The following is a 13,525-nucleotide window of genomic DNA, read 5'->3' as shown; positions in this document are numbered from 1 at the left end:
ATCATATCAACATTTCTATTTTGATTTCTATTGATTATTTTTGAAATTTTGACCAGCGGATATTATGATCCGGTCGTGTGAAAGAGTTTGCGTTTACGGAGATGCATGTTCATATCATATCACTAACACCTATTTTAATTTTCAACTAGCTATTAGCAATAATTAATCTCAATATTTCTTTTTAACGTTTAACAATACTTTTGGTAATCTTTTTAATTATCGCTTATTCAGGAGTCTTTCACGCCATGTAATTATTTTTATCAGTGCTTACATCTGTCAGCCTACTTCATAAACAAATTTCAGTATTTATAGCTAGGTTAGAATATAAATATATATTTTCTTCCTGAAATTTCGAAAGATCTATAATATGTCGATTCCTTTCAGCGGAACATTGCGAAGGTCTGGAGGAGTAGTTTCTGCAATCGGAAAACAGCTAAGAGCTGTGAATTTGAAAGCTGCGAAAAGAATTACTGTTAAATTTGACCCTTTTGGCAACAACGTTACAGAAACAAGGTACATAATTATAGACCTAAAATGTTTTACTTACAGCAATTGTTTATATTTAATGTAGCTTGTGGTGTACATTTTTTACGTTTTAATTTTTTTTAATTCTGTGATACCTTATCGACACAAGAGATGATTTAACCTTTTCATTTGCTCTAGTCAAGCTCAAGCTAGGCTAGTTTCGACACATTTCTTATGAGCAATGTCCTTACTATCGATTGTCTCAAAATTTACCATTACTTACTATATAGATGTGTGTTCATTGTAGAACCATATCATACAATTATAATTTTTATTTTCAGAAACTTCCTGCACTATATAAGTTCGCCAAAAATCGCCTTAACAAATCCTAATTGTGCTCTGAAAACAGATATTGTTTGTGACCGCAGCGAGCCTACTGTAGATATCATCCTTACGCCTTCAATAGCTGGTGAGATGAGAAATATTAATACATTTTTGTTGCAACTAAATTGTATAATATATCAACAATCACATGAACTTGTATGTAAACATACCTTTTAGTTAACTCGGTTTATTTTAAGTATGTTTTAGTGAGAGCGTTTAAGGAAGTAAGTGTCATCTCAATCATATATGTACCTAACAATGTAACCTATTATCCTGTCGCACACTTCTGTTGTTTCTTCAATAAATAAAATAAAATGTAATAATTAACTTTAATTCCAGAAACTGCTAATTACAAAAAAGTCACTCTGAAGAGTGGTAACTTAACTTGTTTGGAGCTGCTACAGTTATTAAATAAACATATTTCGGCACTAGCACCTGTAGAGCAACCCGTTTCAACAATACAGACCAAATCTGAAAAGAAAAAGTCTAAGAAGAAGTGATAAGAGATGGGACGCAACACCAAAGGAGGGTTCCTTCAGGTAGTGGAGGAGTTCTATAGTCACATACCGGCATTCACAGATGTGTTCTCTGAGGACACATTCTATGTGTTTGTTGTGATCTTTGTTATCTCAACAATCTTGGTTGCCTTTATTCTTTCTCGATTTGTTACAATTAAACCAGTGGATTAGTTAGCTTAATATTTAATTTAATGTACAAAAATGTCTAAATAAATATATGCTTAATCAATATTTGTTTATAATTAACAACTTTCATGTTAAAGTAAAAAACCCTCATGTTTCTTGAAAAGAACATTTATAAATTAAACAGATAAATTGTTTCATGAACATACATAGTCATTGCACTACTTTCCGTCCATGCTCTAGTTTTGTTCCACTTGACGGATTAGCAAATAATATATTTCATTTTTAATTTGCTATTTGGGTCCTCTTGCCCAGGTCTACCTCCAGTGTCACTGTGGCGTGTCACTTATGGGACACCCTGAAGAATTTGACCAGTTAAAAGAAATGAAACATTTAAAAGATTGTAGTTAATAATAAGTATATTTAATACAAATCACATCGTTCACATGAACTAATAGTAAACTTTTGTCCTGTGACCACCAATATCCGTAGAGTGACTAAACCGTCTTCTTGACTTAGAATTCTTGGGCTCCCCAACGGATCTGTAAATAAATATAATATAGCAATATTAGCAATCTTGAAATGAAATATTACATTATGATAATTCACAATATATTGTGAATATTGGAAGCAGCTGAATACCATCACAAAACAAAGATTTTAAAAGTAAAGATAGCCGTTCATATAATGCCGAGCGAACCTGTGCAAAAAAGGCGATTTGTGCACCAACGAATGGTAGGTGCCCATGTTCATATACTTAATGTGAATGTGACATAACTTACATCTTGATTGCGGGCTTTATGTTTGCGTTCGACGAGCGAGGTGAGCGCCTCGGAGCGCACGGCGAGCGAGTCGACGCGCTCGACGAGCTGCTGGTACGGGGACAGCGGCTGCGCGCCCATCACCACGTGGCCCAGCTTCGAGTCGATCTTGGCGTCCAGCCGCGCGTTGCGGATAAGGTTCACGATCCAGCATTCGGCCTCGTCTGGCTGCATGTTTAGGTTTTCAGCCAACATTCTAGAGAAATGTATATCTTGTTAATATAATAATTATCTACATTTCTTAAGACCTGCCCGACTGCAGTATGTATAACAGATGTCGGCGATAATGGAAACGGGATCGGTTCACGTAGAATTATAATACTAAGTGTACCCTTTCATTGCTTTTGAGATTCTGTTTGCCGCAACCGTTTTTGTAAGATTTTACCATAACATAAATAATTAAATATAAATTTACCCAATGCTAATGACTTGATGGATGCGACAGAAGGTCTCGAAGATCATAAGACGCGCGTTCTCCACAAACTCCTCGAGGCAGGCGATCAGGAAGAAGTCTGTCAACAGTACGGCTTGGCATTGATTTAATTTCCGGCGCGCCGCCTCGAAGTCAAAGTTCACGTACAGATGTTCAATGAACTCTGTGATCGGGTCCCTGTGACAAACATATCATATCATGTAATTGAATCTAATTTGTTTCCACATACGCTACCACTATTACTAGTAGACTATTCCGCATTGTAGTTTATAGTTTAAAAAATAAGAATTGTTTTTTTTTTTAGAGTAGTTAATACATATAGGACCTTCTTAGTTTGAATCGATAATTATAGTACTCGAAATTTTCAAGACGAAGGTTAATTATGGTCCTTTTTATCTTCTCAAAACATTAATAACTATGAAAACTATTTCACTCAATTTTTTGCGAAAATAGGTCCCTAATTCTTTAAAACTTCTGAATACTGGAAAAATTGTCTTAACGTTCTTAATATCCCCATTTTCTCATACTTCATTAACATTACCATTAGATAGACAAAGGGATACTGAAGCAAGTAAAGAACTACACCATATTAATGTAGCAGCAAATCAAACAACTGAAATAGATGGCGCTGCAAGGCCCCGAAAGCGCATAGATACGTAATGATGACTCATCGGTAATATAGAGTAGTTTTCAAAAAATTGCCAAAAAATTAAAGTAGAATTTGATAAACACAAATGTATACCAACAGTATAAGCAAACGTTGTAGATTGCTCGTGTATAAAAATGACTTCGATACTAAGTAGATTTTCGTAGGAATTTACACTTGTTTCGAAGAGAAAATTCAATTCGTTTTACATTGATTTTCTCTTTCTCAAAAGCATGTAGGAAGAATATCATTCGATATTCCTAAAGTACAGGATATTAGTAATACAATATATCCAACTTTAGTAGAGTAAACTTCTCAAAATTTACAAATAAGAGTTCACAATTTAGTGCTTCACGCGGTTTTTCGTAAACGACCATCAGAAAAATAATCATATGAATTTAATTAGTCCTTTTTCTAAAATGTACAACGATATTCCTAAAGAGAAGAAGACGCTCTTACTGGAACAAGTACTCTTTGTTTCTAATAATGAGCGTAAAGTCTTAAATGTTGTCGGGAATATCATCAATTTTACATTATTTCGACTTTTCTTGTAAGAGCACTCTTAAGTTTGCTTATGACATGAATATAAGATAGTTGTGCATTAAACATTACCTGTACGTGTATGCTTCCTGTTGGATTACTTTTACAAGATCTTTTAGGGCGTTCCGCCGCGACCTGTTGATGATAACGGCCGTGGCCAGGTACCGCAGGATATGCGGGCACATCGTCTGGATGGCGTTCAAGTACCTGTAAATAATATAAAAGTTATTAAAGTTATAAACACAGCATTTGTTAAGGCTGGAAGCTGCAGCCGTTTGCCTCTGACGACTACGAAAGTAAATCAAGACGAAGAGCATAACAGCGGGTATAAGAACTGGGTATTTTAGGGGCAACTATAAATAAGCTAACTTAGGACGACAAAATAAATGTCAACTTAAAACGACTTAAATTAGTATGATGAGCATCACCTTTTTCGTTATACGAGGTTGTGTGTGTGTCAACTTACAGTGGCTCTATAGAGGATCTATGATGAGCCACCAGCCCTTGGCGTTGTTAATCAAGACGTTTGCCTTGATGCTGGTGGTGGATGGTCGTTGCTGTTCAGCAAACAGTCTTTGCAACAGCACCTGCATGTTGGTTGTATACTTACAGAGGCTTGTACAGGAACATCTCTATGATGAGGTCGCGGCCCTTGACGTGGTTGAAGAAGACGAACAGCGACCAGTGGACCAGCCAGGTCCGCTGCTGCAGCGCCTGCATGTTGGTGGCATACTTACAGAGGCTTGTACAGGAACATCTTTATGATGAGGTCACGGCCCTTGACGTGGTTGAAGAAGACAAACAGCGACCAGTGGACCAGCCAGGTCCGCTGCTGCAGCGCCTGCATGTTGGTGGCATACTTACAGAGGCTTGTACAAGAACATCTCTATGATGAGGTCGCGGCCCTTGACGTGGTTGAAAAAGACGAACAGCGACCAGTGGACTAGCCAGGTCCGCTGCTGCAGTGCCTGCATGTTGGTGGCATACTTACAGAGGCTTGTACAGGAACATCTCTATGATGAGGTCGCGGCCCTTGACGTGGTTGAAGAAGACGAACAGCGACCAGTGGACCAGCCAGGTCCACTGCTGCAGCGCCTGCATGTTGGTGGCATACTTACAGAGGCTTGTACAGGAACATCTCTATGATGAGGTCACGGCCCTTGACGTGGTTGAAGAAGACGAACAGCGACCAGTGGACCAGCCAGGTCCACTGCTGCAGCGCCTGCATGTTGGTGGCATACTTACAGAGGCTTGTACAGGAACATCTCTATGATGAGGTCGCGGCCCTTGACGTGGTTGAAGAAGACGAACAGCGACCAGTGGACCAGCCAGGTCCGCTGCTGCAGTGCCTGCATGTTGGTGGCATACTTACAGAGGCTTGTACAGGAACATCTCTATGATGAGGTCGCGGCCCTTGACGTGGTTGAAGAAGACGAACAGCGACCAGTGGACCAGCCAGGTCTGCTGCTGCAGCGCCTGCATGTTGGTGGCATACTTACAGAGGCTTGTACAGGAACATCTCTATAATGAGGTCGCGGCCCTTGACGTGGTTGAAGAAGACGAACAGCGACCAGTGGACCAGCCAGGTCCGCTGCTGCAGTGCCTGCATGTTGGTGGCATACTTACAGAGGCTTGTACAGGAACATCTCTATGATGAGGTCGCGGCCCTTGACGTGGTTGAAGAAGACGAACAGCGACCAGTGGACCAGCCAGGTCTGCTGCTGCAGCGCCTGCATGTTGGTGGCATACTTACAGAGGCTTGTACAGGAACATCTCTATGATGAGGTCACGGCCCTTGACGTGGTTGAAGAAGACGAACAGCGACCAGTGGACCAGCCAGGTCCGCTGCTGCAGCGCCTGCATGTTGGTGGCATACTTACAGAGGCTTGTACAGGAACATCTCTATGATGAGGTCGCGGCCCTTGACGTGGTTGAAGAAGACGAACAGCGACCAGTGGACCAGCCAGGTCCGCTGCTGCAGCGCCTGCATGTTGGTGGCGGCGGCGCCGCCCGCGCCGTTGTCGATGAACTCGCGCAGCTTCGTGAGGTCGTCGAGCGCGCCGTCCCAGTTCTGCACGAGGATCTCGCTGGCCAACTTGCCCCATAATACTGACAGGTAGTTCTAAGACAATTAAGAAAGTGCCATAAATAAACATTGCACACCAGATTTTAGGAAAATGACGAAAATAGACTGCCCGGCAAGGTTTTACCCTCACGCTAGGGCTCCAGGTGCACCTGGAAGCGGCCAGGTACCTGCATTCGTACCGTCTCATTTGTAGAGGTATCGTATTACCGTGTGCTATTAGTCACCGTATGTACGTAATGTCTGATTTACGCATTTGCCAACACTTTACCAGCTTACCTCTTTGACACAGTAGTAAGTATCTAATATGTTTGAGATAATTCTGTCGATGTATTTCCATTTATTAATAGATTTAATTTAATAGACTTTACGGCATTATAATAAAAAAAACATTCCGCAAGCTTGCACGAGCTAAGTAGCCCGGTGTCCGGTCCCTATTTAGCTTAATCTTGAAATTTTAACATCAATATTTTGATCAAAGAGTTTGGTATGATTCAGCTACCTAGGAAATTGGTATATAAACTTTTTTCCAGCCAATTATATTTTTAAAAATAATTAATCAACGGTCTGTCAAAATGTGTCGACACATTCGCAAAGATGTCAGCTAAACTAGTAGTTGAGAGATATGAGACAGATGTTAATTTTAAATATTTGAACGTTACGATCGATGCTGAAAATGAAGAAACGAGATTCAGCGACTGGTTGGAAGTGGAAGTCATGACGCACAATTCGAGAAAAGCAACAGATAAATCATCTCATTTGGTGGTGAAAATAGTGTCAGGGCCAGAAAATGAACATTTAAATCTTGATTCCTGTGCGAAACAGGTCAATGAGACGGAAATTAATAATGTTGATACTACATCTGTTTTTGGGCCACAATACTTGCGGAGTCATGAAACAGACCAGATTGATAACCAGAACTTTTTAAACAAGCAGCAGAGTATAAAACAAACGTTCAAAAACCCCAATGCGTTACCAAATATTTATGTTAATAAACACTTATATGATCACAATAACACTGGTGCAAGTTTCGAAAGTGCTATTTGTCCATTAGAGTACAGTCTGGAAAGAGTAAAGGAAAACAACGCTCGCATAATGGAAAACATTCATATGTTGAATAGAGCTTTGAACTATACGAAAAAGAAAGAAAGCCACGACGTGAGCTGCTCGAAACCCATTCGGTCGTATACGTGTAGCACGTGCGGGAAATGTTTCGTGTACGAAACTGGCCTGAGGAGGCACTACTCTACGCGACATGCGATATTAGACATTCAGCCACGGTGGCAGGTGGTGTGGACATGCATAGAATGCTTTCAGGTGTGGCCGCGCCAGGACGTGGCCATGCAACACGCGACCCGCTGCTGCCAAGCGAACAATCTGGATTGTGTTCGGGAAATCAAGACATCGTCGCTCTTACAATGCGAATTCTGTGAGAAAGTTTTCACAAGCATTCCCCGACTACTGCGGCACGCGAAAACGCACACGACCGCCAGCAACTACGCCTGCAATGCTTGCGAAATGGCTTTTTCCTGTTACAAAACTGCAGAAATGCATTGGCTGTCATGTCCATGGTTGCGAACTTGCTACAATTTTCATTTGGGCAAACTGTTGCTCTGCAATGCCTGTGACCGCAAGTTTAGAAACTATGAGCAGTTGTATAACCACAGGTGAGGATTGTTCGCAGGTTCGCACGCAACTCACCTAGGACTTAAACAAAATAAATTTCATAATATCTTTGTTTCAGGTACAAAGCTGAACATTTCATGACCAAAACGCACCAAAACCACATCAATGCTCTTGGCATATTAGTGTATCAATGTGAGCTGTGTGGCCTATGGTTTCCCTCAGTAGATCTTCTTCTGAACCATAGGAACCAGTACCATCCTCGCTATGACAACAACCTGGCCACAGGTGTAAGTATACTTTTTAAAATGTGCAATATAATTATATATAAGGCATTATATTAATAAGTTGGTATTTACAGGATGTGAACTACACAGAAAATCATGCCTACAGTGTGACCAATGAAAATGATATTCAAGAATTTGAAGCCCTTAAAGATCAACAATATTAGTTGAATGTTGAAGTATATGTAGTAAGATTAATTGTGTCGTTTTCAAGCAAAAGGTACCACATTGTCGCTTGCCATAAGGACGCTCTGGCAGGTTTTTCGTATAAAGATACAAGCAATTTTCGTCCTTATGCTAAGCGACAATGTGGTACCTTTTGATTGAAAACGTCACAATTATTGTTTTGCTTTCTTATGTGTAATACATGGAATTGTACATTATATCTACTGTTTTTCTTTCTTATACTTTTTACTGGCTATTTAACCTTTTGAACGGCACAAGAACACATAAAGTTGTCGTTACTAGTGCCCACCGCGCCATGGACAACTATAGTCCTTAAGGACAATGTAACCTTCACACTTTCAAGTAAGGTTTACATTAGCTCGCTTGCGCCCGGGACCTTGGCGTGTGAGTGACGTTTTTGTTTATAACGTAAAGCGTTCAAAGGGTTCAAGGTAAAATTGGCATTACACAATGATGATATTGATGATGATGCTGATAGTAATTTAGGTTACAAATAAATAGTAAACGCCGGAATAGCTGAACTATAAGAAATTCTGTGAGAGCATAGCCACATTATAGCACAATCGGATTAGGCCAACTCTCGAAATATCTGGAACAGTCCTGAAATTTGGTATGTATGTTAATTAAAGGTCTCTTTTTCATTTCAACACTATTTGACATTTGGGGACCTCGAGGAACCGCCATCATCTTGGAAAATGTGTACCATCTTATAAAAATTTGCATTTTACTCGGAATCTAAGTTCTCTGGGACAATATGATGTAAGGGAACATTATAGATCATGTACGAATGTATAGACGAAAGTGGAATTCATATTTCTCCAAGTTTCCGATTAAGAGAATATCCCCTGGAAAAGTATAACCGCTAAATCTGGATTCAGGAACTGTTTTCTCTAATAACATGTATTTTTTCCACAAAGGTGTCGGAACACTTTTTTGTGTAGAATTTAATCGGCTTTAATGTTGCCATATTTTAATAGAGAACTTAGATTCCGAGTAAAGTGCAAATTTCTCTAAGATGGTACACATTTTCCAAGATGGTGGCGGTTCCTCAAATACAAATTTTTTATTGTTTGAATGTGAGTGGTTATAAATGGTGGTAGGGTTAGTATTTGGTTACATCACAATCAGCCTGAATTTGGCGTACAATATTCTTTGACTCTCAATGTGCATGTCATTAAAACCTATAAAATTAAAATAAAAGTATAAAAATGTCAGACTAAAAAATAAGTATTAGTAATAATAATAGAGAATAATAATAACAGGTCGGTCAATGTCATGCATACAGAAAAGTGGCAACACATAATTTTCATAACAATTATATGTCAAGCTAATACAGTACCTAAAAAGTAATAATAATAATAAAATATTATAACAGTTATTAGGCGTTGGTGGATACAAAGTGTTCATTAACCGAGTAGAACATTTTTTGTAAACACCACCTAAATAATTTGGTTTTAAAACCTTGACAATCCAAGGATTTTAAGTCATTTGGCAAATGGTTGAAGATTTTGACAGACATGAAAAGAATAGATTTTTCAAAATGAGCAGAATTATGACATGGGTAACTGATATTGAGTCCATGGAATTTAGAAGTTGACCTAGGGTTAGATTTCATGATGTTGTACTGACTAATATGAGTTTTCACAAAGAGACATGTTTCGTAAATGTACAATGTGGGTAACGGAAGGACTTTAAATTTTTCGAACAACGGTCTACATGAATCCATCGTTTTGGCGCCACAGATTGCTCTAACGCATTTTTTTTGTAATAGGAACGCTTGTTGTGCAAATGTGGAGTTTCAAGGTCCCTAAATGTCAAATACATACCAAATTTCAGGACTGTTTCAGAGATTTCTAGGTTTGTCCTTTTCCGATTGTGCTATTAATTACATATTTGGTAACTAAAATAAAAATACCTCATATTAGAAATACCTTGAAAAAAAAAAAACTAAATATGACCAGCTATTCTCATGTCAAAAGGAATAATATCTATAATTAAGTGGAAAATTGATTTTCATTTTCGTACCTTATCAGTGGGCGACATGACTAGCTGGCAGAAGTACAAGTAAGAGGCGGATTCCACATAGTTACCACACTCATAGCGGTACTTGGCAAGCTGGTACATGCTGTCAATCATCTGAATCTTGAACTGGAAAAGAGATATTTCCATTTATACCTTATACATAGTCATTATCAAAAAACATTATTTAATCTTTATTGCACAAAACAAAAAACCTTACAGAACAAAAGGTGGACTTAATGCCATAAGGCATTCTCTACACGATTATTCTGAATTTACACTTAGAAGTTTCACAATAATATAACTTTAATAGTACTATCACTGTGTGTCAAGATGCTGAAAAATGGTTAAGTCAATTGAAATTAAGATCTGATAAATTCAAAGAAAATTATTATTTCAACCACTCAAAATGATGTATTCTACCTGAAGGGTTATAGCTGTATATTTATTTAGTAGAATAGCAATACTAATAATAGCATTTTAATCTTTCGTATGCGCATGTCAAAATTGCTATATTATGTGGTGGTCAAAAATTGTAGGTTAAACTTGAAAAAATGGTGACAAAAATTTGGTCACGATCCTTATCATACACAGACAAGAGGCACAACATGCTATTACTCCTTGGGCATTTCGCATTTCTGAAGTCTCTATAAGGGGGTTGTGGAATGTCTCAAAGCCTTAGTAAAAAAGAAAAAATATGTGAATATCAAATATGAAGTCACCGCTTTTTGTTTTCTTTACAACAAACAGGATGCATCATGAATCATGAAAAAGGTTTAAAAGTTGTGCCAAATCTATTGACAAACAAAAGTTAAGATAACAAACCTCAAACTCCTTATTGGTAGTTAGATAGTTTATAAGAGTTTTGGGGTCCCTCATGGTTTCCACTGTCTTCATGACATCATCTCTCTGCATCAATCTCAGGACTGGCTCTACTGCATCTTGCAGCTCTTGAAGTTGTGACAGCACTACGCCTCTGCGGGACTTGATCTCCTAGGAAAAGGAAGGAAGGAAAAAAGGTACATTTCATAAAATAAATACTCATGCACTGGCAATATCACAGAATAACTAATAGTACTACCGTACAGAAAATTCACTCCTTCACAAAAGTCAGATTTAGGTATAAAATTATACCTTCACTCCCCGCCTGCAAGCAAAATTGAAACTTATAACCGCGCACGAACCGTGAATCTTCTTTGCGCGCCGCAGTTTTATGACCGAGCTGCGAGTGTCGGCACGGGGTTGTCACTTGACAAGTTTTTGTACCTATACCTACTGATTTATTATTTTTAAGATAAATATGTAGGAATTACAAACGTTGATTCTGTAAACATAAAATTTTTAGCCGGAGATAGTATGTCTGATTCTCACGGAAGTAGGTATGCCACAGAAGTACTCATTCCTTTGAAAATATTTTATTTTATTTATTTTATTTTATTTATTAGGAAAACTTACAGCTGAAGTAACACGTTAGGTAATAACATAGAAGCAATGAGCCAATTACAAGTTTCCACAGATAGAAACTGCGTAAAGTGCATGGTGTGCGAAATTACAACTAATAATACTTACTAACTTATAAATATACTTTACTTATCTTACTAGAGAGGGAAAATTGGTTTAAACAGTTAACAAGAAGAACAAAAGAGAGAAAAAAGAACAGGATAGAGATACAATGTTGAGTTAACACTTTTTCCACTGTTAACACTTAACAGTGGGAAAGGTCCTGAGTCATTAGCTTACGTATCGAACTAAAGCTATCGCAGAACAGATCGATGAGATCATGATGTTTGCAAAGCCGATTGCTTACCAGCTCTTAGAAGGAAGGAGTTTTTCCTGTAATTAGTATGAACGGAGGGAATATGGAAGGTTTTTTTGGTGCGAGAGGATATGCGTGGTGGTGGGGGGACTGTGAAATTCAAGTTGTATATGTCGGTCAATATAGTCCGGAACTTAAAAAATATGTTTTTTCTGCTTCCTTGTTCTTCCGTTTATTCAGACATCCGTAAACAGAACATTATCTTTTATACAGATTACAGATTAGATCGCGATTTAGGTTTCGAAGCCATTGCGTATTTTCAATTTTGCGCGAGCGCCACGTGACACGACTATCCCCGACGACTAGCCCACTGCCATACACCTTCCCGGGCTGTGCGTCGGCCAAATATACCTAAACTGCGCAGTGACACCCCCCTGGCAATATTAAGAAAGGAGTTTACAGTCTTCTCAAAAGTTCTGCTAATAAACTTACACTAAAAAAATGCTAACCTGTGCAAGTTCTCCATTTCTTAAGAGACTTTAACCTTTTCGCCATCATTGAGGCCGCTTCCCCAATTGGCGGTGCGGTATCAGTGCAGTTTGCAGTAAATACTGCATACTGCACTGCTAAGTAGGGAAGCGGCCCGATTTGACATAAGGTCAGTAAATTTCTTGCCCCACATGCCGCGACTTGATATGTTATACGGGTTGTTTACATGCAATTTTTGGCATTGCGTTGATTTCATATGTTACGATGTAGTTTAATGAATCTATTTACCTCTGGTGTTTCCTCATCTGGATAAAGCATTCTCCTGATGTCTATGACATAATCAATCATGTTGGTTTTGCTCAGGATCTCCAATTTAGCTTGCAGTAGCTCTGATTGATCATAGGTCTGAAATAAATATAAAAAGGTATGTGTAACATTTTATTACCAAATGAAAGTGATGCAGGATTATATATTGTTTTGTAATGAAATGATTTAGGTATGCAAAATCTGAAACAAAATTCTGTACATTGCTTACATATTTTGTTCAGTTTAATGTAGTAATAAGCACTTGATTGTACTAGACTACTAGTGTAAATAACACATTCATAAGAAATGTATATAATATTCATAAGATACAATGGCGAAATTAAGAGATCTCATCCAACGGAGATAAAACATTATTGTATTCAAAGAATAAAACATTGTTGTTGTAATGACATGGTTAGTCCACTGCTGTTTGTTCCTCTCTGGGAATTAAGAATACTTGACAAATGCTATATAATTTTACATAATAATTGTTTTTCGAGGAAAACTTCTAAAGCTGTTTTGGTGACGACAACCAACCTCTTTAGCAGCCAAGAATTCCAGTAAGGGAAACACAAGGTGACGGTCTAAATATTGACCTATCTTGAAAGTCAAGTCAAACTTTGAATAACTCATGATGATCTTTTTCACTTTCACTAAGTTTTTAATTTTTACTTCTTATAAAAGTAAATCCAACAACACTTCCTTTAGCCTGTAGAAGTTAAGAGGCTTTGGATAACCTCAAAGTTGCTTGGCTGACGAACGAAAAGTTGCGTTCACCTTCAAATAAAATATAAATGTGTAATAAAGTATTGCCAACTGAAAATATTGAACCTGACAGATAACGCGCGT

General features: G+C 38.2%; 3 protein-coding genes across 4 annotated transcripts; 2 read left to right on the top strand and 1 right to left on the bottom strand.

Annotated features, from left to right (window-relative positions):
* Positions 1 to 311: 311 nt before the first annotated feature.
* LOC134755801 (large ribosomal subunit protein mL53-like) lies at positions 312 to 1,596 on the top strand. 2 transcript variants are annotated; one of them, XM_063692409.1, is made up of 3 exons: positions 312 to 513; positions 807 to 934; positions 1,189 to 1,596. In XM_063692409.1, the coding sequence occupies exons 1-3, from the start codon at positions 368 to 370 to the stop codon at positions 1,347 to 1,349; spliced, it is 435 nt and encodes a 144-aa protein (XP_063548479.1). In that variant the 5' UTR covers positions 312 to 367; the 3' UTR covers positions 1,350 to 1,596. The 2 variants fall into 2 exon arrangements, with proteins under 2 accessions (XP_063548479.1, XP_063548480.1); XM_063692410.1 differs by lacking the exon at positions 807 to 934 and having other exon boundaries at positions 373 to 513.
* Positions 1,597 to 1,891: 295 nt separating this feature from the next.
* Positions 1,892 to 13,437, bottom strand: LOC134755810 (eukaryotic translation initiation factor 3 subunit E). Its single transcript, XM_063692419.1, has 9 exons — positions 13,214 to 13,437; positions 12,659 to 12,775; positions 10,951 to 11,118; positions 10,132 to 10,254; positions 5,811 to 6,052; positions 4,003 to 4,137; positions 2,727 to 2,921; positions 2,273 to 2,507; positions 1,892 to 2,032 (listed from the first exon to the last, which is right to left on the bottom strand). Exons 1-9 carry the CDS (start codon positions 13,307 to 13,309, stop codon positions 2,006 to 2,008), a joined length of 1,338 nt encoding a protein of 445 aa, XP_063548489.1. The 5' UTR covers positions 13,310 to 13,437; the 3' UTR covers positions 1,892 to 2,005.
* On the top strand, positions 6,587 to 8,120 carry LOC134756276 (zinc finger protein 708-like). Its single transcript, XM_063693109.1, has 3 exons — positions 6,587 to 7,680; positions 7,758 to 7,926; positions 7,998 to 8,120. The coding sequence occupies exons 1-3, from the start codon at positions 6,611 to 6,613 to the stop codon at positions 8,085 to 8,087; spliced, it is 1,329 nt and encodes a 442-aa protein (XP_063549179.1). The 5' UTR covers positions 6,587 to 6,610; the 3' UTR covers positions 8,088 to 8,120.
* Positions 13,438 to 13,525: the final 88 nt, after the last annotated feature.

This window comes from Cydia strobilella, chromosome 3 (assembly GCF_947568885.1).
Source record: "Cydia strobilella chromosome 3, ilCydStro3.1, whole genome shotgun sequence".
In the NCBI taxonomy this organism is placed as follows: domain Eukaryota; kingdom Metazoa; phylum Arthropoda; class Insecta; order Lepidoptera; family Tortricidae; genus Cydia; species Cydia strobilella.
Note: the sequence above shows the minus strand (reverse complement) of the source record. Positions and strands in the feature narration are given on the sequence as shown.

Bases quoted from the DNA above. Each gene is read 5' to 3' on its own strand.
- LOC134755801 (XM_063692409.1), top strand. From the start codon at position 368: ATGTCGATTCCTTTCAGCGGAACATTGCGAAGGTCTGGAGGAGTAGTT. The intron at 514-806 runs GTACATAATTAT...TTTTATTTTCAG, and splicing joins AACAACGTTACAGAAACAAG to AAACTTCCTGCACTATATAA. The intron at 935-1,188 runs GTGAGATGAGAA...CTTTAATTCCAG, and splicing joins CCTTACGCCTTCAATAGCTG to AAACTGCTAATTACAAAAAA.
- LOC134756276 (XM_063693109.1), top strand. From the start codon at position 6,611: ATGTCAGCTAAACTAGTAGTTGAGAGATATGAGACAGATGTTAATTTT. The intron at 7,681-7,757 runs GTGAGGATTGTT...TCTTTGTTTCAG, and splicing joins GAGCAGTTGTATAACCACAG to GTACAAAGCTGAACATTTCA. The intron at 7,927-7,997 runs GTAAGTATACTT...TGGTATTTACAG, and splicing joins ACAACAACCTGGCCACAGGT to GATGTGAACTACACAGAAAA.
- LOC134755810 (XM_063692419.1), bottom strand. From the start codon at position 13,309: ATGAGTTATTCAAAGTTTGACTTGACTTTCAAGATAGGTCAATATTTA. The intron at 10,255-10,950 runs GTTTGTTATCTT...TCTCTTTTCCAG, and splicing joins CTACCAATAAGGAGTTTGAG to TTCAAGATTCAGATGATTGA. The intron at 2,922-4,002 runs GTAATGTTTAAT...TGTTTGTCACAG, and splicing joins CAGGAAGCATACACGTACAG to GGACCCGATCACAGAGTTCA.